This window comes from Haemaphysalis longicornis, unplaced genomic scaffold (assembly GCF_048455015.1).
Source record: "Haemaphysalis longicornis isolate Haplotype H1 unplaced genomic scaffold, Haemaphysalis longicornis Haplotype H1 scaffold_9, whole genome shotgun sequence".
Lineage (NCBI taxonomy): Eukaryota > Metazoa > Arthropoda > Arachnida > Ixodida > Ixodidae > Haemaphysalis > Haemaphysalis longicornis.
The window spans coordinates 5759313-5784502 of record NW_027526460.1 but is presented as its reverse complement, the minus strand read 5'-3'; the positions used below and the strand labels follow the sequence as shown (position 1 = coordinate 5784502).

General features: G+C 47.9%; 1 protein-coding gene across 6 annotated transcripts in view; it reads left to right on the top strand.

The window, feature by feature from the left end:
• LOC144152957 (intermembrane lipid transfer protein VPS13A-like) overlaps positions 1–25190 on the top strand; it is a 139995-nt gene that overhangs the window by 60909 nt on the left and 53896 nt on the right. For 5 of the 6 annotated variants that reach the window (XM_077684548.1, XM_077684549.1, XM_077684547.1 and 2 more), the window contains exons 47-57: positions 7378–7484; positions 8465–8603; positions 9263–9340; positions 9490–9570; positions 10036–10259; positions 14059–14176; positions 14504–14638; positions 19997–20086; positions 20453–20674; positions 23872–23958; positions 25079–25189. In XM_077684548.1, the coding sequence (XP_077540674.1) occupies positions 7378–7484; positions 8465–8603; positions 9263–9340; positions 9490–9570; positions 10036–10259; positions 14059–14176; positions 14504–14638; positions 19997–20086; positions 20453–20674; positions 23872–23958; positions 25079–25189 (1392 nt within the window). The remainder of the gene's footprint in view (positions 1–7377; positions 7485–8464; positions 8604–9262; positions 9341–9489; positions 9571–10035; positions 10260–14058; positions 14177–14503; positions 14639–19996; positions 20087–20452; positions 20675–23871; positions 23959–25078; position 25190) is intronic. The other variant, XM_077684550.1, reaches the window with a different exon arrangement.

The window sequence follows — 25190 nt, the reverse complement described above, 5'->3', positions numbered from 1 at the left end:
CGGTTCGGTACGTGATTTTGTCGAACCGGAACTGAACCGGAACGAAATGATTTTGCCTGAACCAGAACCGTAACCGAACCGGTATTTTTTTCGCTTCGACACACTGTAACGAAGCCACCGCCGGGGTTGCGGACGTGTGGAGCAAGCTGTCAGAATTTCCGGACACTGTTGCCGGCAGGCACGTAGCCAGGATTTTTTTTCGGGGGGGGGGCCCGCAGGCCTAATTGCTCGAAACCAACTCTTTCTATGGCAAAAAAAAGAAAAAAATTGCCCAGAAATATAGAAGGCGCCTAATTATTAGAAGAGAACGACAACAAAGGGGAATGCAGCGCAAGAGGCGAGTTAATCCGAGATGGAAAGCGTTTTTGACACTGCCGTAAAGCGTGTGCACTTTCCACCCAATCTCCACCAAGAAGGGCCGTACAGAGCCAGTGACAAAAAGAGGAGTGACAAAATAAGGGGGGATGCAAAGGAATCAGGCGCTCAATCAGGGAGATGTGCGGCATATAAAAAAAATTGTCAGAAGCTTTCGCTACCCAACTTCTCACTCTCTGTCTCAACAACAGGCCGGCGAGAAGAACGTGAGCCATTTTATGACAGCAATTCTAAACAAAAAACAGGCATATATTTTGGAAATCAGTTTTATTGAGCACAATGAACCAAAACATGGATGCTTTCATAATCACAAAAGATGCAAAATGCTAACATTCGTTTCTACAGCAAGCAATTTTAAAGAATGGCATTGCGATTGTTTTACTGTATAGTAAAAGTCAATGCAAAAGAAAAAAAAACGAACATGTAGGTTGGCCGAAAAGAGCGGTTCACGCTGCAATTTTCCAACGTCGTGGTTTCTCCATAAACACAGCGATAACTTCGTCGACACTGACTTTCATCCGATGAATGGGCATGAGGGCCAGGCCATTAAGCCGCTCTTCCGCCGTCCGGTTCGTCAAATACGTTTTCACTCTTTTGAGTGTCGAGAAGCTGCGTTCTGTAGCAGCTGTAGTCACTGGGAGGATTGCCAATATCTTGAGGAGTGTGTGAACGTTCGGGAAGAGGTCTTTGTCGCATTCAGCTAAAGCGTCCGTCGCAAAGCGGGGAAGTTCTTCCTCTTCCATGACTTGCCATTTAGTTTTCCTGATTTCCCATTCACCTTTTAGTCTAAGGATATGCGTTGTTGTCATATCTCTGAGGTAAAAATCGAAGGCCGGCTGCAGAGGTTCAGATTTGCCCTTGGAAGCGTGCTTTGGCAATACAAATTGCAAAATTTGCAGTGTTTTCCGATGGTTTGCAAAGCGCCGTTTGAGGGAAGCTTTCAGGTCATCTACGTATGGAATGAACGTGGCTCGCCTGTAGTAATCTTCCGCAAAACTACAAGGATAGTTTGCCTGGTATCTCTGTGTTCCTACCACCCATGGAATCTCGCACTTCACTCCGAACTCCACCGCTCTATCTTGACATAGAGAAAATATTTTGTGGAATTCTTCCTCCGCGTTAGTGCCCATCTCTTCGAGTTTAGTCAGCACCAGGTCAACCTGCTCCAAGGCGACGCTCATGTCCATAGCTGGGCTCTGCAGATACACAGACAAGTGGTGTGTGAGGCCTAGGAATGTCTCACCCCGGTGCTCACGCGCCACGTGTGCCCCGACATCTACGAAACGTGTTGTGCAGTATGTGCAAGAGAACACATGCAACGCTAGCCCACCTGATGTGGGGCTGTGAAAGACATTTAATAGAGGCAGACGACGCAAGGCTTATGCCCGAGGACACCACTCTCGCCATGAACTCGAGTGAGCACGAGATACAAATACGGACTATCCAGCGGCTCGAGGCTACTCTTGCAGGGCAGCAGCGTAGGGAAGCGTCGTCGGAGGGTCGACGGGTCAACACCCGCACACCCAACGCGCGCCGAACGCGCCGACGCCCGCGAGGCATTGCTTCGGGGACGACCTGACCCTCGTCTAGGAGAGGCCGGCCCTGCGTGGCCGTAGCCCCCTCCCTCTGCAGGAACATTCAATAAAGTCATTTTCTCTCTCTCTCTCTCTCACTAACAGCGAGGCATAAAAGAAAGTTGAGTGAACAGATTCGCTGATGGAGGCAATGAGCGGTGGACACTGTTGCTTTATCAGGGGAGGTGTCCATGAACTCTTCAAGTGAGTGAACTATCTAAATAGACATTTATGGCAAAACCAGTATCATAGTATTGCTCAGAAGCTCACAAGCTGGGAATTACTAAGTTGCCCCTTCGCTAAAGCGGGCGTAACAAGCAAAGGCAATAAGAAACACAGGACCCACCTTCGGAACTTTAGCGAAGAAGCTTGTTAATTTTATCGTTTGTCCTGGCCGCTGAAGTTGAACCCTGGCTGGCACCTTCTGGCTGCGTGGCACCGTGGCTGCGTCCTGTTGCGCCAGAGCGCCCCGACACAAATTTGCTTGGTCTGAAGGAGCGCCGAACAGAGGTGCCGAATCGGCTGAATCCTGCCTCGCTGTGCCAGCCCGCGGCGAACATGACCTGGGAAGGAGCGCCGTGGAGTCGCCCTCCCTTCTCCCTCTTCGGCGGACCCCAGCAAGTCCGTTCGTGGAATTCAAACTGAGGACAGCGGAGAGTCCTACTTGGAGAGATATGAACTGCTCGCGTCGACTCGCGGCTGAAGCGGACCTCCGGGCGCCGAAGGCGTGTCCCAGCGGCGCGGCATTCAACGGAGTCACCCAGCTGAGAACTAATCCCACACTTTGCTTCCTTTCGCATGTTGCCCATCCACTAAAGATGCAATCAGCCGCGAAGTCACCGCCGTACTGAGGCGGCCGCGTGCCCAAAGTAAGAGGAGACGACGCCGCCCGTGTACACTTACTGGAGAGCCGCATATCCGCTCATTCCTGTTTACTCCTTCCGCCACGCGGGCGCTTGCCCGACGACACAGGCAGCGGACAAAAGGTGGTGGGGTTCGCAGAGGCGCCAGCGGGGTCGAACGGGTTAATGGGTCGTCAAGACGTCCCTTTCCATACAGAAGTCCCCTGTTCCTAGCTTTCGGTTAGCTTCCGCCGTCAGGTCGCGGAAAAACTCTGCGTCTGCGGCAAAGCAAAACCGTACGCGTGCGTGTTCCCACGCCGCGCAGCTATCAGTCAAACAAAGCACTTGAATACTCCCCAAGTTGCCGCCACTGCACGGCGGTGATCCGTGCTGCGGTGGCTAATCCGCTTGTCAGCGACTTCGAGCACCCATTCCCTCGGCGGGCCGAATGCGGCCCTAACAACCGTATACGTGATGACAGAAGCCCTGGGCGGCATCTCCCTTTCGTCGGCGTGCTGCGTGCTGACGGTTTCCCTCAATGGCGGCATGTGGCCGATGCCCGGGACGCTGTTGTTCAACGAGTCCCAGAGCGTGGGAATGCAGGAGATGCTTCTCCGGGACTTCGATATTGGTGGTCCCAGGGACGTCGACCTTCGGCAGAAAGTGCCACCAGAGGCGACAGACTTTCAGCTACGAGAAGGGGAAAGATGCCCTCTCAGTGTGTGTGTGCGCACGTGCGTGCATTTTGAACTCTTCGGAATTTTTCCTGATTGGTGCCTCCCGACCACAGCGTGGAGACAGGAAGAACAGGGATGGACCAAACAAAGTCTATTTATTCTCGCGCCACCAGGAACGCAATGCCTGTTCACTCAGACCCTGAACATGTAAATACTAGTATAAAGCTTTCTTTCTTGATCGACTTGGTCCTGATGACTGCCCCGGCACGACACCAACCTCGTCCACTTCGATCACGATACCCCGCAGTCGCAACAACATGCTCTTGCTCTTAATTCCGCGTTATTTTAAGTCTGTGGAAAGTTATGCGGCCTTACAAAATAAAGTCCTATTTAGTTGTGGGATAATAGCCGGCATAAGCGTAGCTTTTAAATAATACTATGGTTGATTATTTCTTTTTATCTCTGACGACTTTTGATCATCATTATTATTATTATTATTAATATTATTTACAGATACTGCAGGTCAAAACTTTGATTCAAGCAGGAGGGGCTTATACAAAACATAGGAATGAAACGAGTACGAAAGGGCACACAGGCAATAAATATATCAGAAACAATTCATGGTACCCTGCATTAGCATCATTAGTATCTTTATTTAAAAAATCAGCGAAAGTAACATTATTTTTTTCCATTTTCCTGCGCATGCGAAACAGCTGTGTGATTGCCCGCAACTGCTTGGGGCAAGGAACATGTCGCTTTCTAAAGTAACTACGAAGAACTTGTAAGATTTTGGCGTTCTGCGTTCATGTGCATTGCTGTGTGGTGACCCCTGCTTTACCCCGCCGAACCCTTTTGAAAGTTGGAAAGCCTCCTTTTTAGTGTTCCCTGCAACATGCATATATTTTGTTGAAAGCAGTGCTCATTTGGGATTTTCGGCGTTCTGCTGCAAAGCGTACTGGTCATAAATTGGTTATTCTTAACCGATACCAACGTCATCTGCAGTTCTCTACCACCTGTACCTCTTTAGGCGCAAAAAATGGAAGCAATCACTTATGGAAGAGAAGCCCGCACCAGCAGGGGTCGGCACGGCATTATGGAGAGTGTAAAAAAAATATCCGCGGACTGCGACAGGCGTCTTCAGGATATCATGAGTCACTACGACTCAAATAGTTTGAAAACATGGAAGCGAGCTTCCAAAAATATAGCATTTTAGCGTTAAAATTGCGAAGAAAAAAAATGTAGACAGCTATGGGCTTAAATCATGAGTAAGGGACTTAAGAGGGGGTCTTCCGGCGCGGGGCAATCGGCACACGGGCAAATGTGTTGGGAGCTTATGAGTACGGGGCTTTCCAAAACGGGGCATAAGGAATGGGGCTTCCGGCGCAGGGCAATTGACACGGGGCTTTTGAAATCGTGGGCTTTCGTGCACCACCCGATTGGGGTGGCCGTACGCTGAATTTCTCGGCGAGCGTTGCTGTTCTTTCGGAATTGAAGTGCTTTCCGAATAAAGGTTCTTGGGTAGCTGTTCTTGGTGAGCTCCTTGACTATTATTTGTTTTTCATTTGTTTAAATGTGCACACCACTACTTGTACTTGTGCCTCTATTCTCTGGCGTTAAAGGCCGACTGGACGAATTTCAGGGGGGGCCCGGGCCCCCCTGGGCCCCCCCCTGCCTACGTGCCTGGTTGCCGGATCAATGGCCGACAAGTTTGTGTGGGTGGTTGATGGTGTCGCGACCATGGGAGAATTTGTAAGACTACAGTGCCGACATTGTAGCAAGCGCAAGTGAAAGCATGCGACGAGGAAAGCAATGGCTCACAACCTCCGAGGTGATTGGGGCACTCGCACTAGTCCGGCGCTTCTTCTCGAATGTGAAAGGTTGCGGCCTCAGCTGCTCTGACTCTTTAGACAACGTGGAGAAGTCTCAGGCAGCAAAGTTGTTCAAGCAGAAGAAAGGGCAGGACTATTTCGTGCGAAACTAAGGCAGTTTCCTCAATAAAGTGCTTTCAGGTATATGTACTTTATGACTTCCAATTCCCTTAGCATGCTAATCTCGAATTATCCCCCATATCGAGCTGATAGGTGTTTTTTTGCGAGTTCAATATAACTGGGTTTGACTGGTATGAGCCTTGCTCCTTGTCAAGTGTTGGTCAGCTATACTAATGCTGACTTCTCCTTGCTGGGCGTGTGTTTGCATGTTTACTGTTTCTAGGGGTGTGCGAATATCAATTTTTTAATTTCGAAGCGAATTCGAATAATAAAAACAAACTTCGAATCGAATCGAATATTTTTCGAATATTTTTCGAATACGAATACTCATTTTTTTTTGTAAAATTAATGTTCTCACCATCTAGAGACACAAAAACTGCAACTTTATTGCACAACAAATCACACAAAGTAAAATTAGGAATTAGTATACACAATACTATTGCACTCAACAGGTTAAGGTCTGCACTCACTTAAATGTTAACATGGAGAAAGGTTAACTGCTCGACATGTTCGGGGAGCAGTGACAACCTCCTGCTCGTCACCACTTTACTAGATACCGAAAACAGCCGCTCACTTGAGACACTAGTAGCTGGCATGCTCGTGAGCCCGTGCACATTGCCGCGCGCTGATACAGTAAAATATTGATGATACTAATCTCGCGGGACCGCGAAAAATATTCGTATCATCCGAAATTCGTATGAACCAGCGCAGACCAAAAATGTTAGCGCTGAAAGAAGTTTTCCTTTATTTATTTTCCTACTTTCGCGTGAAGAAATTCGTGATTTTTTCTGCTCTTTTTAACCCCCGTATCGCAAAGCAGTCCTTTCTGGAGCACGTAAAGCTTCGCGCTCGCCTCCTCACTCGCTGTGCCCAAGCTCGCTACACGCCGCAACAGCCAAGCGTGAACCGCATGGTGCGTTTTTGCATGCGATTCGCTCGCCTCGGCTCTGCGAGCGCTGTATTTCCACGCCCACATCGACGATTTCGCCCCCGCGGTAGCACCTACTTCGGTCAGAAAATGACGCACGACGCGCGCGGCAGAATGTAGGAGCCTGACTACTTGCGATGAAATCGAGACAGCCGGCTTGGCTCCGCCGGAGATGGTTAGGCTTAGCACCCCGGCAAATATTTTCACTAGCGGCGCGGATGATGTTTTATAGTACCGTTTTCGCATGCATTATCAGCTCCTTTACCGCACAAGCAACTTAGTGTCTCCCTTGAGCCGCATTTTAAAGAGCGGTTAGAAGCGGTCGCACGAGCGCCCGCGCCACTTCGCGGCTGGAGCCGACGCCATGTTGACGCCGCCGGCCGCTCCGCGCGCAGCGTGGGGGTGGTTTCGCGGCGGCGTCAGCGCGTTGGGCGTGCGCAGAGCGTTTTCGCGAGCAGAATACAACAGCCCGGCCGTTTCTGGAGAAAGAGTGACAAACAGGGGAGCGAGAGCCGTCACTTGCTCGTTCGGCAGTCGGGTGCCTCGCCGGCTCGTTCGTATCTTCCGCCGGCCCCGGGCCGCGCAGGTCCGTTCGTAACAGCCGAAATTTTTCCCATTGCAAACGATGCAATTTCGCCGGGACTTTTCGGAAATTTGTTTCATCCCGAAATTCGCACCCCCAGAATCGTATCATCGAGAGTCCACTGTAAATAAACACCGATACAAACACGCTCTGATTTTTTTTTTTTTAGTTTTGGGTGGTTCGAATATTTCGAACAATAAAAGTGTCGTTCGAATCGAATCGAATACCAAAAAATTCGAATCGAATATTCGAAGTTTCGAATATTCGCACACCCCTACTGTTTACGCATATGCCCGTCACTTGTTTGTGTTCTGTGTTCATGCCAATGCCTCTGGAAGAGAGGTGAACCCTGGCTTTCCCTGTTTTTTTTCCCCTCCCCCCTCCCTCTCTGCTCTTGGTCTGTGAATCAGGATGAGAGTGAGCGGTTTGTGGTCGCTCAGCAAGCTTGGGGCCAGGCCCCAGCCTTCAGCCCGACTGCAAGCAAAACACCAGTGGCCATCGCTGGAGGAGACTTCAGGTCGGTCTGCTGCTTCCTGCTGGCACTGAGGCGCTGTCACATGCAGATGACATACAAAGGGCATGAGGCCCAGATGCACAATCAAAGTTTTAATTGTTTACCGGGAAATTTCTGTGTGAATTTGCGCAAAACCAAGAGGTGGGAACATGAAACCATAACTCATAGCCATAACTTCACTTATGTATCAACTTTTTGGAAGCAAGTGCGGCCTTGTGCAGGATTCCATCACAGCACATTGTGTAAAACAGGATTCATTACCACATATTGCTTGTGTGTGTGGAAAATATGAGAGTTATTTAGTAGGGTTCTTTGGTCTGCACCAAAAACAGCTGTCAAATCACAGTATTTACGAGTCACAGCTGCCCTGTCATTTAGTCTGGTGATCAACCAGTCTTTGCCTACCCCTGCCACATGCAGACGTTCAATATCCAGCCAGCTTATCCAAGCAGTCTCTCTCTCTGTCAAGAGCCAAAGAAGGGGCTGTACAGATAGTAAAAAATCTCACCTATGAATTCTGTTGTGGTGTAGTCAACATCACGCAACGTCATCACATGGCCTAGTCACCCGAGTATGTGTAAGCCTACCACTACAGAAGTTCAGGCAGGGAAGCTCTCTAGCAAATGGGCACTGTGGACCCCCCCCCCCCCCCCCCTTGTCGCTGATTGCAAACAATGGTCATCCTCTGGTCACCAGTTCCAATCATTGCTTGGGATAATCTTTGCCTGTGTTAGTATTTCTGGTGGAGGCGATCTCGTACTTTCCACTCCTGATAAGTGGCTTATCACAGATTTGGAACGCTTGGCATTGTGAGTCTTCCAGCCAAATACTGCACCCCTGGCACTCCTGGCCAGCTATGTGTGCAGTACATCAATTTCTTCCCTGTCAGCTATAGTGGGGAGGCTGGCTGTTCACTCTACCTAACTGGTTGGAGGGAGGGGGCACTTGCTGGGTTTAATGTCTTTCCTCCTGCCTGCCCACAGCAGAAGACAGCGTTCGGTCGAGCTGCAGGGTGAGGATGTGGAAGCGGCCAGCACTCCACTCAGCTCGGTGGCCGTCTTCGAGGAGAAGCCCCTGTGTGAGCTGTACAAGGAGAGGACGACCGAGAAGATCTCGCTCGAGGTGAGGCCACTGCCCGGGAGAGGGGAAAAAGGGCAATGGCAGGGTGCATAAGCAGGGGCAGCAGTACATATGGTCAGAGCAGTTTGCAAAACGTGACCTCTGTGTCTGATGTCACATGAAATGAGCGCATGGCTCAGGGAGTGGAGGACGTTAATGATAGGCTGCTGTGAAGCTGTCTTGCCTCTCCCGCCAGCCAGTAGATGTTGCAGTTTGTCAGGCAAATTGGTGCGTCATTGGGTTAGAAAAAGAACATTCTGCTGTTGAAGTTACTGGCTTGCGTGCCCTTTGATTTTATGAAGAATGCAAAAAAATGTATGCGTCACGTCACTTTGTCAGTAACTTTTGTGCATGGTACATGTGAAATAATGACAAGAGGTTTACAAGACTATGATCATCCTGTTGTCCTGCTGAATATGAAATGAATGGCATTGTGATCTTGCATAAACCTCGACCAAAATTTGAAAACAGGAGCATCTGTAGAATGTTAAGGGAGCCCTAATGATTGCAAAGGCTCCTGACATTTGTTGTTTGTTGTTTTTTTATGCTCTGGACCTACCTTCTCTGTGCAGCACATACCTTTGTGTTTGTTGGCAATAGTGCACTTTCTTCTTTCTGTTTAGTTTAATGGCTAGTGCACGTGCTCTTGTGTTGCTGCCCAGGTCCCAGGGTTTGAAAAATTCCAGTGCTGGATGCCAAGAAAGGCTGGAAGTTCGCTGTTTGCTCTTCACCCTATGAAGGTAAAAATTTTCCCTTTTTTACATTCCATCGTGTACGTAGTTGCTGCACATCCGTTGATTCATTCGAGGAATGTGCTTTTTTGTTGAATTTCTACTTCCATTTTTCGGGTTCCTTCAGAAAATGAACCTTTTTCTTCATTTTTTTCCAGAACAAGATGAGGTACTTCTTCATCCTGGAGGTGAAGATTGAGAACGGAACGAAGACCATCACGGCTCGATCACCTCTCAGGGTGCGTTCATTTTTCCACCATCGTACAGGTGCCTGGTTGCTCTACCAGTACTGGCTGTCGAGCTTCCTTATGGCGTGCCATTTTATTTATTGCTTCCTGATTCATGGGAGACCTCCAACTTGTATTCTATCTCAGTGGGCATTGTGTTTTGAAAATATGCAGCACTAGTGATGGCAGCCAAGTAATTAGTAATTTCTATCATGAATGAAATGGAGAACGTTGACAGGGGTGGTTTGCCCTTCCAAACAGTGCAGCCAGATTACGTACACAGCTCCAGCAGCTTTGTTTGAAGGACGATTTAAGAGTTGGCACGTATTTTGGCCTCCATTAAAAAAAAAGAGGGAGATAGGGGTACCATTTGCAAGGGGTGGATGTTTTGTTAACATCCTCAAGAATTCTCGCAGCAAGTGCACATTCCCCGAATGAAACCTGTTGTGGTCCCTGTCCCCTCCCCTTCCCCCTCAGCTGGAGAACCACCTTGGGCGGCCGGTGCAGCTGCTGTGCGAGAAGAGCAGCCTGGAGGCAGTGGGGGTGTCGGCGGAGCGGTACGCCCAGAACCCCTTCCACGAGACCCACATCCGGCTGGCCACCCTGGCCCCCGGGGGCGCCGCCTACAGCGTGCCCCTCTTCGTGGCCTACCACTCGCGCATCTTCCTCCAGCCCACCTCGCTCACCAGCGACTGCGCGGGGTGAGCGCAGGGTCCTCCACCGGGGGCCGTTACGGTGGGAAAACGGCCCATTTTGAGTGCCCCCACAAAACTATTTCCTTCTCTTGAGCTAGTGGACACATTTAGCATTGCTATGCATGGAATTGTAGCTTATATAGATTGCTCTTACAAACACATAACAGCAGTTTGGTGCACGGTACAATTACTCACAGTTTATTAGTCAAATAATCAGAAAAAAAATGCACAAAAAAGTAGACACGCAACACATAGAGGCGATTGTAATGAGCCTAAAAATTATTTTAGGAATTCTAAGATATACAAATTGTTCCTACGTTTCTTGGCTATGATTCAATATATATATCAACGCTGTACACCAAGTTTTGTATTTTTGTGGGCCCGTCAACCTAGCGGAACTGACGGCTGTGTCCCTCCTCGAAGCCACTCGAGTGTAAGTCGGTCATGTATCCAAGCACACTTTTTTGTGTTCTGACACAAAATCCTTTTCACTTTAGTGGTAAAAAAACCAGAAAAAAAATCCACCGCTCTTGCGAAGCGTCGTGCATCACTCTGTAGCGGTAATCTGACACGAGTGCCAGGCTATCATGAAGGTGATAACGCGATATGACGCAGCGCATTTGGCAAAATATCCCCTCCGTACGTTGTCCAGACTTTACACATCAATGTGTAAAGCCGCAGTTGTCAGATAGGAAGCCCGTTTTGTTTATAAATACAGCCCAAAGTCAAAAACGGACCTACCTGGCAGCACTTGTCGGTCTGAGGTATTTGAATGAGAGCGTCTTCTTCAGAACTAAAATCTAGCGAATCCACATCATTCGTGGAGTCATCACTGCCGCTGGGGTAACAAAAATCAGCAGCAGCAGCTGCCGAACTCCCTGCCACAGCTGTCCGATTTTGCGGAGTGCGCCATGAAGCGGACGCCGTTTTCACACAACTCGCCACTATCACGGGTTCAAATTTCACTCTTGGCGCGGTCTCTGCACGCGAAATATCAACAAAACATAATAAAATAGAAAAATGAGTTGTCAATAAATACGCCAGATGGCGTTAGTTGTCCGCCAGGCGCCGTTTTTAGCTTTCGCGGACGTCTGAACTCCGGAACTCCGTGTCCGATGGCCTATGGCGCCGTAAGGAAAGAGTTAAAGAAGCCATGAAGACAAAATTCAAGTTTGTTTTATTTGAAAGATTTTGTGTTTTACAGTCCCTAGCGCTTGTCCGGATGCAAACGATGTTATATTCACTGAGAAATTAATCAATTTACGTTAAAATTTTGATTTTCCCGCTAAATTGTGTGTTTTCGTGGTCTGCAATGGCATAACAAGAACTGACCGCTCTGCAGTCGATTGGAAAGCCTTGTTTACCGTTAGTGAACGTAGGTGGCGCTACCATACCATGGCAAGCCGTTTTCTGTCTCTGGTTTGTTTTTGACCATATTTGAACCTGGCTTGTTTTTGTTCAGGGAGAAAATAATCGTTTCGTGAAACATCGTGCTTGCTCGGCAAATACAGTTACGTAAGACACCCTTGCTTGCGTCAATCGGCCAGCGTCATCTAAAACTACCCCAAAGCCCCGCAGTCCTGTGCAGCTACCAAGCATAGTTCGTGCAGTACCAACGGCAGTGCGCATCGGCACTCTTATGTTTACGTGTGCTTTCGTAACTTCCACTGTTTGTCCCACCATTCTTACGTCTTTAAAAAGATTGTGCCCTAAATTTAAGCACAAATAGCTCGTTCTGCAAGCTCATAAGCTCAGCCTAATTTGGGTTTGCTTTTGCCGGCCTCCGCCAACCGCAGAGCAGGCTGGTATGACATCATAGGTTCTGTTGCGGGAAATGAGCGAGTGGGTCGCATGGCCTTTGCCTTTTTTCCTAATTGTACAGCTTGTTTGAGCGAAGTTTACGCTAAAAGTGGGGTCAGTATGATTCTAATGGGGTAATCTTTTGAATTAACCAAACTTGTGTTTTGTCTTCATGGCTCCTTTAAAGTCTTTGCTTCTTTTGAAGGGTACTACTTCTAGAGGAAAAGTTGAGAACAAGGCCAAGCGCCAAACTGGTTCTGCGCAATGCTATATCAACAGATCTGCAACACTGGGATTAACTGTGCTTGGTGTGGGGGCAAAAAAAAACAAAAAACTTTTCCATCCCTTCTTAAGGAAAGCAGAGAGAAGCGTGAAATATTTCTCACGTCAAAAGGGCGTCCAACCTTTACTGAAAGTGCGTCCAATCAATTGTCAAGCCTTCAAACATGCAAATTGCAAACAAAAAAGGAACCCATGCGACAGTTTTGCACACACTGAGTAAATGCATCAACGAACGATACGTGGTTGATGAGATAAAGGTGTACACTCAAACCCCGCTATGACGAACTCCACTTCAACGAAATTTCCGCTTCAACGAAATATTTCTAATTCCCCGTCAGTTAGCCATAGAAGTTGATGCAACAAAGTCCCCACTACAACGAACCATGTGTCTGGCTTATTTTCGCTTCAACAAAGTTTACCCTCAGTGGGGCTGGGTTTGAACATTTATTTTATGATAAAATAGGCATAACACCAGCCATCTGTAGCTTTTTAAAAATTCATGGCACTTAGTTTCACCAAAAATGTGCGCTGTGCGTCCACACCACCACCCATTAACAAAAACAAACTCACAGATGGACACCATTGTTTGCTGGGGACAACGATATGGCTGCCGTTGTTACAGGAGGGGCAGGCTTGGTTTGCAAAGCCGAAGCTACAGCCAATCTGTACGAGTGTGCGAATGTTCCCTGGTGGCGTCACATATGCATTGTGAGCAGCTGTCATTGCAGTTTTCCCTCTACCATTCTTCGAAGTCGAAAGCGGAAATGACGTTTTCGACTTTAGTCTTGAGCCCGTGTCACCCTATCTTAATTGCAAGCTGCTGTGCCCAGCTAGGTGATAAGTCCTGCTGCAAGTGAGAAAGGGGGGTAATCAGCTTGGGTAGATTTGCGAGTAATCAGCTTGGGTAGATGTGTCTTGTTGTACAAATATGTTCTGTGATGCCCCCCCCTCCCCTGTTAACGCACTCTCTAAGTGCGGGTAAAAAACAGTTTGATTCCCCTGGTATGTTTGTTATCCGAAAAAAACACTATGTATTAGACATAATTACTTTTTGTAAACATTGCATTACGTGGTCAATGCTGCGGATAATATATGGGGCTGTTTTTCTTGCCCTTCTGTAGTGTGTTGGGTCAGATTTCAGATTTCTCCTGAACGAATTTCCACTTCACCGAAATTTTTCGCATGTCCCATTGATTTCGCTGTAGCAGGACGCAACTGTACCATTGTACTCCTTTTCCATGTACAGCCTTATTTAAAACTGTTCCTTTGTTGCAATTTTCAAGTAACCAGTTTAACACAATGGAAGCCCATTTTGACGCACGCATCGTGTGTCCAGAGACCTTGTCAGGGCTTTCCCATCGGCCAACCAGTCTGTGGGGGAAGGAATTAGTTTTTTGACAGGATGCCATTGGTCCCAATGACAGAGCTTTTGCTTCAAAAAGCTCATAAAGGATTAGAATTTCCAGTGCTGACATTCTATGTTTTGCTTCAAACGTGTCGCATCCATCTCAAGAGTAGGTAAATGCGGGCTGCTTCCAGCTGGTCCTGGCTCACATTTGCTCGTGGGCTAAGTGCGAGAAAATTTGAAGGCAGGCTTGTTTTGGAAGCCCACCATGCCAAAGAGTACTTCTAACCTAACCCCTGACTTAATAGGAGCCGTGGACGTTTTTTATTTCTCGCCTGCACGGGGGACACTGGTCTGTGCTGCGCCCCCGCCTCTCAGGTACGAGCCTTCCACGGATGGTCTCTGGTCCCAGGACATTGTGCTGTGCAACAAGAGTGCCACATTCCTCAGCTGCAAGTCCAAGGATCCCCAGCAGGAGCAGCTGTTCTGGATGAAGGTGTGGGCCCTTTCCCCGCTGTAGTCACGCGAGAGAACAATATCGGGGCCTATGTTTCTTATCTAGGAGTACAAAAAGAATATTTAGGCACGTTTTCATTACACAAATCAGTCTTGCTGTCAGACTCCATTTTTATTTTTTGTGAGGGCAAAAGTTGACCGCTTCTCTCTTTGAAAAGCCACTGCAAGTTTGGAGCCCCTGTTTCTGGTGCACACCCACCTTGCACAGAAGCCTCGACGAGTTAGCTCTGTCGCACCTTTGGTGTTCAGCAGCTGCGGTGCTGATCTATCCACGCCAACAGAGCATGCCGCTGTCTGTTGTTGGCAGGTGGTGTGCAAGGAGACGCGGGACGCCCGTGTGGTGGCCCAGGGCACCGTGCTGGTGCCGAACTGCACCCTGCACATTGTGGCCCCCATCGTGGTCCACAACTCCCTGCCCTACCCCATCGAACTGCGCCTCAAGGTAGTGCGTGCTGGCTGTGCTGCGGCTTCACTCTGGCAGATGGGTGGCCGCGTTGGGTGAACGGGAGTTTCTCTTGTTCGTTGAGGTGATCATAGGACACTGCAGTTGTTTGCATGCTGAATTGGGAGTCTTGCCTGGTTAACTCCCACGCAGCATGGGCAAAGCAGTTTCGCTGGTACTAGTCGCTCTCTCATCCTTGCCCCTTCCTTCTGGGAAGCTTTCCTCGCACTCTCCAGGCCACACTGCTTCTGTGGTGCTTTGCAGGCCAGGTACCAACATTGTGACACACACAAAGAAAGGGGGGGAGGGAGGGGAGGAAACTGTCTGCGCAATTCTCGCAGTATCTTGAAGTTATGCTGCAAGAATCACTAGCAGGATGGCTTCATCATTATAGTTCTTTACTACATGAAGCAGCAACTGTGGTTGGGCCGTTTTCTTGGCATGGAAGACCATGTGAAATAAAAATGGGGCGTTGACCTATGCCCCGTATGGCTGAAGCTTTTTTGAAGTGCCTACCAAATGTGCATTGGGCTTATGCGTGTCTTTATTCCCTCCTTCTGATTAGGGTTGCCACCTGAGTGGTTTTGGTCCGGCCCGACTGGTTTTTTACACAGCGGGCCGGTTGCCGGTCTGTACCTAAAACCAGCCGACATTGGCCAGTTTTTTGGCCATCGTGCCACGGTTATTTCCTTTTGGCCTTTTATAAGCGCAAATACAGCAACTACGACAATAAATATGTGTCGACAAGCTGCGCAAAGACACGTGAGCAGAGGAAATACGTGGTCAAGTGCAATTCCTGAGATGGAAGGGGACCAAAAGGAGGAACAACACAACGAAATGCGGCCGGTGCGATCAGCAAGTGCGATTATTTTTGAGTGCAGGGCGATTCCACGAGAGAACGAACATGCGTGTACACGACCATTTTTTGTTCATTCTTGTTTTTTTTATTATATATGCGCGCAATATGGAAACCCCCGAAAATCAAGTTTGTTTTCTCCTGAGGTGCGTAGTTCGGGAGAAAAAAAATGTTTGAATGTGCCCGGAGCGCCGCGCTGATTTCGGCAACTGCAGATTTTTCCAAGTTTGCGTCTCTGTGTACGTCAAGGAGTACAAGGGGTGTGTATAAAATGTTTTGGGCCATAAACTAGACCAGAATGCTAATCTGTGTAATGCAAAATCAGCGTCCTGCAGCGAACAAAAAATTATTAAAAAAATCGTGAAATCGGCCCAGACGATAATTTGTTAGTGTTTTTGACGCCCCCTATCTACATTTCTTCTTTTCTGAAAAACTTGTAAGTCGGGCTTTTTTTTTTTTTTTTTTTTTTTGTTGCCACGAGGTCGCGGGTTCGATTCCCGGCCGCGGCGGCCGCTTTTCTGATGGAGGCGAAAAGCAAAAACGCCCGTGTGTACGAGATTTCGGCGCATGATAAAGATCCCCAGGTGGTCAAAATTAATCCGGAGCCCTCCACTACGGCGCGCCTCATCGCCTGCGTTGCGTCGGCGCGTTAAAACCCCAGAATCAATCAATCATTTTTTTGGCCATACATATCTGAACGCATAAACAAAAGATGGTGTTTGTAGAAAATTTAGAAGTACTAAAAAAAATTGAATAACTTCGGCTCTTTTTCAGAAATTGCGCAAATTCAAAACTCAATATGAAAAAAACCCCATACTCGATTTTCTTCAAAATTGCGAAAATAAGACTCCTTTACTTGGACAACAAAACTGTGGAAAAACATGTTGCATCATTTTGTTCAGAACAAAGTTATAAGGGGCCAAATTTGGGGCTCGCGCGACGCGTCTTGGCGCGCCGCGGTAAGTTCTGGCCGCTGTTGCCGGACGTTGCGCGGGTGTACACGGGCGGTAATTCATATTACACTGCCACATGCCGGCACGGTCAATCTCTTTCCAGTATTCCCAAACGAAAAAAACTATTCTGGAGATTCTTCTGTTTTTTTTTTTTGTTTTTTTTCCCCGCCTGTTTCCCTAATGTGTTCTTTAACGAGCTAACTTTCTGGCCGATACCAGCTCGAAAGCGCTCCTTTGCGAACGCCACTCTTCTTATAGGGAAAGGAAAGAAGGATTCGAAACAACAGGAAAAGTTTTTCCGGTGGTTATATCGGGTAGAAGTGGTAGGAGTGGTCGAAATTTTCTATTATTATGGCGCTTCGGTCACAGCACGAGTAAATTACTGAAGGGATTTCAGTTTTTTCACAAGAATATTTATTCAAGCAAAAAGACACAAGTTTGGAAATTGGCTGTCAGACTATCGTGATTAATTATTTACAGTCAGGAACACAGCAAAAGGCATACGGGTGGGAATACAACTCAAGTAAAATATTTATAATATCTGCACCACAGCTTCCTCGGGCGCTCATACAGTCAAGCACAGCCACTTCGCAGACGTGTAGTTTGCTCTGGAACGTTCGTACAGCTGATATTTCTTCTTGAAATGGCTGGCTGCACCGTCACTAACGTAAACAACGTAGCTGTACACAGAGGCACTTTCTTCCAGGCATTCGTGCACCTTGTGGAGCGAGCGCATAGCATGCACGTGCGGTATCGTGTTGCATGTGTTCGCTAACTACTACGAAGCTCTGAACTGATTTTCTTGTAGTTACAACGCACGTAAACAGTGAAACCTGTGTTTTGTGCCAGTGGTACGACTGCACTTCATTTGGCAGAATAACTGTCCAATTTTCAGAGAAGTCGAAGTGCAGTACAATGCTTGATCGCCGTTCGCATCTTTTCGCTTCGTTTATGGCAATGGCCTGGGTCCGCCTAATAGAGTCATGGGAAATCCACTTGGTGACCCATTTGCCTAGCTCCTTCAGGAATGCAGCTGGCGGTAGACTCTTTTTTATCAGAAAACCAATTTCCCATACAGCGTATGTGACGTCTTCTTCGTCCGAAACGCCCAAAACGGACATGGTAAGGTTGTCGGCCATTGGGAATTGCCGGCACGCGCCCAAGAAACACTGCGTCGATGGTGAGGTGCAAAGACAAAGCTCCTTTAAGTTGCTCATTCTTCGGTCAACCCCTGTAACATTTTGCAGGGCCAAAGCAGGCAGGTTGGCATTCGCACAATAAACGCAGACACACACTTCATGCTGGGGTGAGTGCAAGACTTGGGCGGGAATGAACTGTGGGTGGGTGAACGGGTCACACTTTTTTTTTCAGAACAACATCCGCTAGGCTTCCCCTGCCACATCTATCAGGATAAGAGTGTGCGGGTAGTCGAGCAAGCAAACACGCGCACAAATGCACGTGCAAACACTTAGGCACAAACGAAAGCATCCACCCATGAAAAAAAAAAAGAAAAAAAACCTTTTAAGGGGAGGAGTCAAAAGCAAACAAAAATATGGCAAGAGTAAAGCAAAGGGAAGCATCCGTTGATAGCCCATCAACCAGTGAGTTGAAGGACAGAAAAGGACGGGGCAGTAGCCTCCCCTTACTGCAATTTTCGTACGCAAGCGTATCAAAATCGCTATTAATACTGTAATGTACGCTTCGCCTTTGTGATATGTGACTAAACAATGGATATGCGGCAATAATATGACAACAGACCGGAATTTAATAATACGTCAAGAAGCCAGGTACCCGACCGCACCTGATTCTCATTCCAGTAAAATAGGTTCGCGTGCACGTGGCGTCTCCGAAAAGCCTCCTACGGCCTCGTAAGCCGTGGTGCAGGTGTTTGTTTCCTGGTTAGTTATTTTTAAGGTCGTTCTCTCATGTTTGCCTCAAAGAAAGCGGTGTGATACCCTGTACTGACGCCAGCGCACCATGCACCACCAGCGGAAATGCTCCCGTCGTGGTGGGGAACTGATTAGGGTCTGAAGGTCAATCCATTCCCTCCCTTGTAACTGCCCGAGCGCCATCTGTTTCGGTTGCCTGCGCATCGGAGGAACCTTTGTTTTTTTTTTTTTTTGCATCCCGCAAAACACTGGCGCCGCAAAGGAGCGCTTTCGAGCTGATATCGGCCAGAAAGTTAGCTCGTTAAAGAACACATTAGGGAAACAGGCAGGAAAAAAAAAAAAACAAAAAAAAAAACCAGAAGAATCTCCAGAATAGTTTTTTTCGTTTGGGAAAACTGGAAAGAGATTGACCGTGCCAGCATGTGGCAGTGGAATATGAATTACCGCCCGTGTACACCCGCGCAACGTCCGGCAACAGCGGCCAGAACTTACCGCGGCGCGCCAAGGCGCGTCGCGCGAGCCCCAAGTTTGGCCCCTTATAACTTTGTTCTCAACAAAATGATGCAACATGTTTTTCCACAGTTTTGTTGTCCAAGTAAAGGAGTCTTATTTTCGCAATTTTGAAGAAAATCGAGTATGGGGTTTTTTTTATATTGAGTTTTGAATTTGCGCAATTTCTGAAAAAGAGCCGAAGTTATTCAATTTTTTTTAGTACTTCTAAATTTTTTACAAACACCATCTTTTGTTTATGCGTTTAGATACGTATTGCCAATAAAATGGCCGACTTACAAGTTTTTAAGAAAAGAAGAAATGTAGATAGGGGGCGTCAAAAACACTAACAAATTATCGTCTGGGCCGATTTCACGATTTTTTAAATAATTTTTTGTTCGCTGCAGGACGCTGATTTTGCGTTACACGGATTAGCATTTTGGTCTAGTTTATGGCCCAAAACATTTTATACACACCCCTTGTACTCCTTGACGTACACAGAGACGCAAACTTGGAAAAATCTGCAGTTGCCGAAATCAGCGCGGCGCTCCGGGCACATTCAAACATTTTTTTTCTCCCGAACTACGCACCTCAGGAGAAAACAAACTTGATTTTCGGGGGTTTCCATATTGCGCGCATATATAATAAAAAAACAAGAATGAACAAAAAATGGTCGTGTACACGCATGTTCGTTCTCTCGTGGAATCGCCCTGCAGCACATGCTCTGAGCAACAGCCAAAATCTCAATCACTTTCAATGAAACATTATGTAGTTTTCTCTGCAGGAAAAGGCTACAAGAAATGGCATTGCATGTCAATAAAAAAAAAGTGGCGCCTTTTTTTCAACACAAACTCAACCTCCTAGTTACCCCCCCCACCCCCAACCCCCTGAACGGCCGGTTTTTTCTTTGGGGAAAGGTGGCAACCCTACTTCTGATGCTCTGATGCTGCTGAGTGCTGCATTGGTCATAAGCAGTGAGTCGTGCAGTGTGAACAAAATGACTTTGAGATGAAGGCGTGAAAGTTGCCAGGACAGTTTGCGTTGGCACGTGCTATAAGAAGTTTGTTGCCGCCATGCATTGTGCAGTGTTTTGCTAGGCCGGTTCAGTGAAACTTCATCTTGTGGACACATTGCGTGGGGCTCGCCTGATTTCTTTATTCCCCCTCTGCAGAGCCTGCCACAGGAGATCAAGCTTGATGAAGGGGACTCTGCACCCATCTTCTCAGTGCCGCCAAACAGTGCAGAAGAGGTCGCCATTGAGGTGCGTGAGCTGAACCCGCGTCAGTACAGACTTGTGAGTTGGCGTGGCGAAGCTTGCCTCACTGCCGTGTACAGCATGTAGGGTTGACAAGGAACTGCTACAGGCACAGTGCAGTGCAGCATGTGCTTGTATAGACCAGAGGTGAAGCTCATCTGGTAGGAAGGGAAATATTGTGACGATGCACTGCATTCAATTGTACCACCCCGAAACTAAATGGCCTGTGAACGTATGTTTTTGATCATCTCAACTGACATCAGGAGGAGCGGAGTGTGCACCAGTGTGGTCATTTCCAAAGCGCTGATATCTTGTGCGAAACGCTGCCGTCACGAGCATTGCACTCGCCACTGCCTGTCCCTCCCCTCCCAGGTGCCCTACTACCTGGGCTCTGCGTGGAAGGGGCGGGCGGAGCTGTCGGCGAGCGCAGACGAGGCCCGGGTGATCAGCATGCAGCCGCAGCCGGCCCTGCCCGAGCGCATGCACCGGCAGCTCAGCATCGCCGCCCACCTGGCCACCGACAAGAGCCTCGAGCTCTTCCTGTACGCCCCCTACTGGGTCATCAACAAGACGGGCCTGCCCCTGCAGATCAGGGTGTGTCTCGCTTGTTGAGGGGCATCGTGGAGCAAATGCGGGGGGAAGCAGCAGCAGCAGCAGCCGGTGTGGTTGGCTGGGGCACTATCACTGGGAACGGGGTGCGTGAGTGTCCCATTTCAATTGTGCGGAGGCAGTCAGGAGCTGCGTGTCTCTGTTTCAGCTGTTGGGAGGAGTAACACTCCTTGTTGTGGCTTTACGGTTGGAGGAAGGGGCTGCAGGCATACAAAGGTTCTGGCATTTCTTGGTGCAGGAAGTTTAGTTCCAGTGATTTCAGTGTTGGGTTGAGTAGCCTCATTTGGCAGTTACCCAGAGCTGTGGGGTCAGTGAAAAGTGTACAGGCCGGCACACTTGCTGCTTAAATAAACAGACAAGCTGGCGTAAGGTTGCAAGCACGAAAGTGCCCTTGTGTATGAGATTTCAGCACATTTTAAAGAACAAAGTGGCCGAAGTAGTTTGCAGGCCTCCTCTACCTCTACTATGAACACCATAGGCCATGTGTAGCTTCAGCGTTTATGCCTCAACCTCCTCTTTTTTACTGTGAAGCAGTATACCTCTAACCAGCCAAGAACATCTTCGTGTCTGCGTCAGCAGAAAACATTCCAGGCTACTACTGGCATAGAGATAATATACTGACTCTAGAGGGAAAGCGCGCCGCTGAGCCAATGCATTGGAACCGTACGACACACAGTGGCAGACATGATACAACGATTTGAAGGTTGCCAGCTGAGCTTTTGCTTACTAAAAACGGCGAAAGCGATGGGTTGTAATCTGGCAACGTGCTACTGTGGCGTTTCGGTGTCCGGCTAGTGAAGCATGCCGGGATTAATTGTAACATGGCAGACCGCTGGCCAGGCGGATTATGTGTAGACGGCGTCGACAGCATTGCGTAGTTTATCTCCTGTTGGTAGGTAACCGACGTGTTTTCGGTTTAGCGTACGTGTGACTTATATGTACTGAGACTATTTGAGCAAAATGTGGCAATGCTCACACAACACTTGCGCGAAAGCTCGAATGCAACTGATCGCATGCGCAAGGACGCCAAAGAGTCAGCTGATCCGTACTGGACGCACTGAAAAATGAATCTCTGTATTATCTCCGTGCATTTTTGCGCTGTGCCGCTTTATTTGCCATTCTGTGACATTTTGCAAGTCGCTCAAGGCTTTTCAAACGAAGTGAAGTGAACTGTGGCTTTAGCTCAATGTAAAACCTTTATTGGCACGCACACACACACACAAAAAAAACATCGCATGGGCCAACGCTGATATTGCCGGTGAGTCGCGGCGCTTTGAAGCACAGGAACGAAAGAGCGCGGTCGATCGCAGGCTAACGGAGTGGAGGAATGCATGCCAAGGAATTATGCGAAATACAGTCCGCGGCGTGTCCCGTTTTCCTTTCTGTCTGTATTCGTCAAGTTCTAGCTGCTTTCCACCACTTCAAAGGGAAAGCGTGTGGGACTGAATGCGCAGTATTAAATTGGCAGTAATTTACCGCACAGAGCGCGCAAGGAGAGAACACTGACTTATTGATTTATTGTGACTGATTAAAAAGAAACCGCATTTCGTTACCTATTTTTTCGTTCTACCTTCACGAACGATTGCGCGAAAGTTCGAAGCACGAAGAGCTGTAAGAAGTTTCATGAATAAAACAACTGGAACCGAAGGATTATAAAAGGTCTTTTTATTTCTCTTCTAACGGGAACAATCGCTGGCTGCCACTCCGTAGCCTACTGAACTTGCGGTAGTCAAGGTCAGATCGGAATCACTGTTCCGGCATCAGTTCAGGGGCAATAGATAGGGTGCTTAACGTGGAGAAAGAATGACAGCCTCGCAAGCGCCCGGGGAGGCACTTGCTCAGCGCGGGCATCCGAGTTGTATAACTTGTATACGTTTTGCACGCACGCAGATCTGAGCCGGAGACTGCACACACACTGCGCAAGTCAGGCACAAGGGCCTCGCCACTTCCTAGCACACTTTAAAAAAATCGAAACCAAAACTGAACTACGCGCTTACTCTTTCTCGCTAATTAGAGCTTAATTACACTAAAAGTTTTTTATAAAGCTAGTTTTAATTACTGAGGCAATTATTTGTAACTATTTTGCTTCAGTTCTTTGTTTTAGTTAAATAATTTCGGCAGAACTTTTTAGAAGGCTGAATACAATTGATCTGGCAACCATGGGAATTGTATCATGTCAGCGCCCAAGATTCGTAGGGTCTCAGAGCTCGCTTTACCCCCCTGACTACTGGTTACTGGCTACACCCTGGCTACACAAACAAACAAATGGCACCACCAGGGATCGAACCTGAGCCTGCATAGAGAAGAGGAGCGAGAGCCCGTAGTCTTGCTGACTAAGCTACACCCACTTGTGGAGAGGAGGATGGCACTGTTTGGCGGCGACGCATGAGACAAGAGTGAGGGAAAAGCGGTGAGAGAGCTGATGCCAAAAACGCGTGTGTTGCCCTCCTCCCCACCCTTCAAAAAATGCTAAAAGTGGCCGCCAGGCACGGCGTGTGCCAAACTGCGCAGTAAGACGCTGGCACGTCAGACATGAAAGCAAGCAAAAAAAGAACAGAACTCCCGCTCGCGCTGTTCCAGGCAGGGGGCGCACGAGCACTGCGAAGGTGGGAAATCTGAATTACAATGGACAAACCTCCATTCAGTTCATCAAGAGAGGAGTGAGACAGGGAAGCGAAGAGCGTGATATGCCACGTGTGTGAATTCAAGTGATGCCGCATGGGCAATGGTCATGGGTGTTGTTTATAGCTTTGTAGTCCAACCACCTTTACAGCATGGATTGGAGCGAATTTTTTCCAACATGGCCTTTTGATGCGGAAAAAAATGATTAAAAATACTGAAATGTTGAAATGGGCTGTTACACAAATTCACCAAGGTTAGTTTGCTTTGGTATGACATAGTATGTGTTTTTTGTGGTTACGTATTTTCAGTGTACGTATAAACTTTCACTGATGTTTTTTTCTTTTTTTTTTATTTGCAATGCAAACCTGTCTCTAGATTTTACAAGCAAATATTTCTATACTACATGTGCTCACAGTTTAAACCCTGCATACTTCTGACACCACATAGAAGTAAATGTACTGTTTTTCATGATAATGTATGAGCTCTGTTTTTGTTTGTAATGCATTAGCAAAAGCTGTGTTCAGGACATTCATTCCCTCTTTCCTCGTTTTTCTTCCCAGGGTTCCAGCTCAGATGTCATCTATGACTGCAGTGCCTCATCTGAAGAGTTGCTCCTGTTTCGTTTCAAGAAACGAAAGCACAAGAAGGTGAGGGAAAAAACTGATCAGCCAACAGTCAAGAAGGCCGAAAAATGTGTAGGGAACTTAGCTCGTCTCTTTTTTATGTGAATGTCCGAATTTTGAAGTTATAGCAAAGCAGGAGAATGAAGAAAACTGCGTTCCCCGGGTGGAATCCTAACTCGCAACCTTCAAATAACGCGTCCAATGCTCGTACTGAACGCAAATCTGAATGCATATCAAATGTAGTTTGCTTGGTCGTATGTGAGTCACAGATAATTCTTTTTAAGTGCAGAGCACCTTAGGAGCTCGGCTTGTTGTCACAGCTCGTCTGCGGTCACGTTATCCAGCCACTGCTGTTACGTGGCGCAAGGCACCCAAACAGAGGCCTCGAAAAGATACCCGCTTGTCTCCCTACTCAGCCCTCCGGCCAAATGTTGAGAGGATACTTGAACAAGAGCTTCGCATACGCAGAACCGTTTGAAACTCCTGGAACAGCTTGTGCTACTCATACGTGTCCCCATTATTTAGCGCAAAGAAAACTGCAGGTACATTTGAGGAAAAATGTGTGCACTTTTAACTGGCAGTCTAGTAGCACTTGTTGTTGGGTGAGTTGGTGCATCTTGTTGAATAAAAACGGGCTTGGTGCGAAAAAACAGCACGCACAGAAAGGACGTCCTTTCTGTGTGTGTTGTTTTTTGCGCAAAGCCCGTTTTTATTTAACTGGCAGTCCCCTTGTTCATTTAGTTAAGAATGCTCATTAGGTTGGTTTTTACGATAGCAAGCGAAAGAAAGTGGCGAAAAAAGGTGCCGGAAGGCAGCTCTTGCGAGATGAAAGCAAGCACAAGAAGAACAGAACTCCCGCTCGTGTGGTTCCAGGCAGAGCAAGAAACAAAAGGTAGAGAAAAGGACGTCCCACAAGAAGGCGCACGAGCACTGTGAAGGCGGGAAAATTGAATTGCATTGAACAAACCTCTGTTCAGTTCATCAAGAGAGGAGTGAGACAGAGAGGGGAAGAGCACGAGAGGGGGTAGCAAAGAGCGGAGAACGACGCCCCTCTGGCAACATGCGTGCTCTGCACTTCCGACAGACTTCACGTTGAGTGGAACTGCTTTAATTTTTCCCCCTCTCCCTCTCCTATTCTTTCTAGGCAAAGATCCGAGTGTACAATTCAAGCTGGTCATCGTCTTTCTGCCTCGACACAGTTGGCAATGATGGTGTGGTGGTGTGCAAAGACAAGGAACGCAACAAGAAGTACAGGG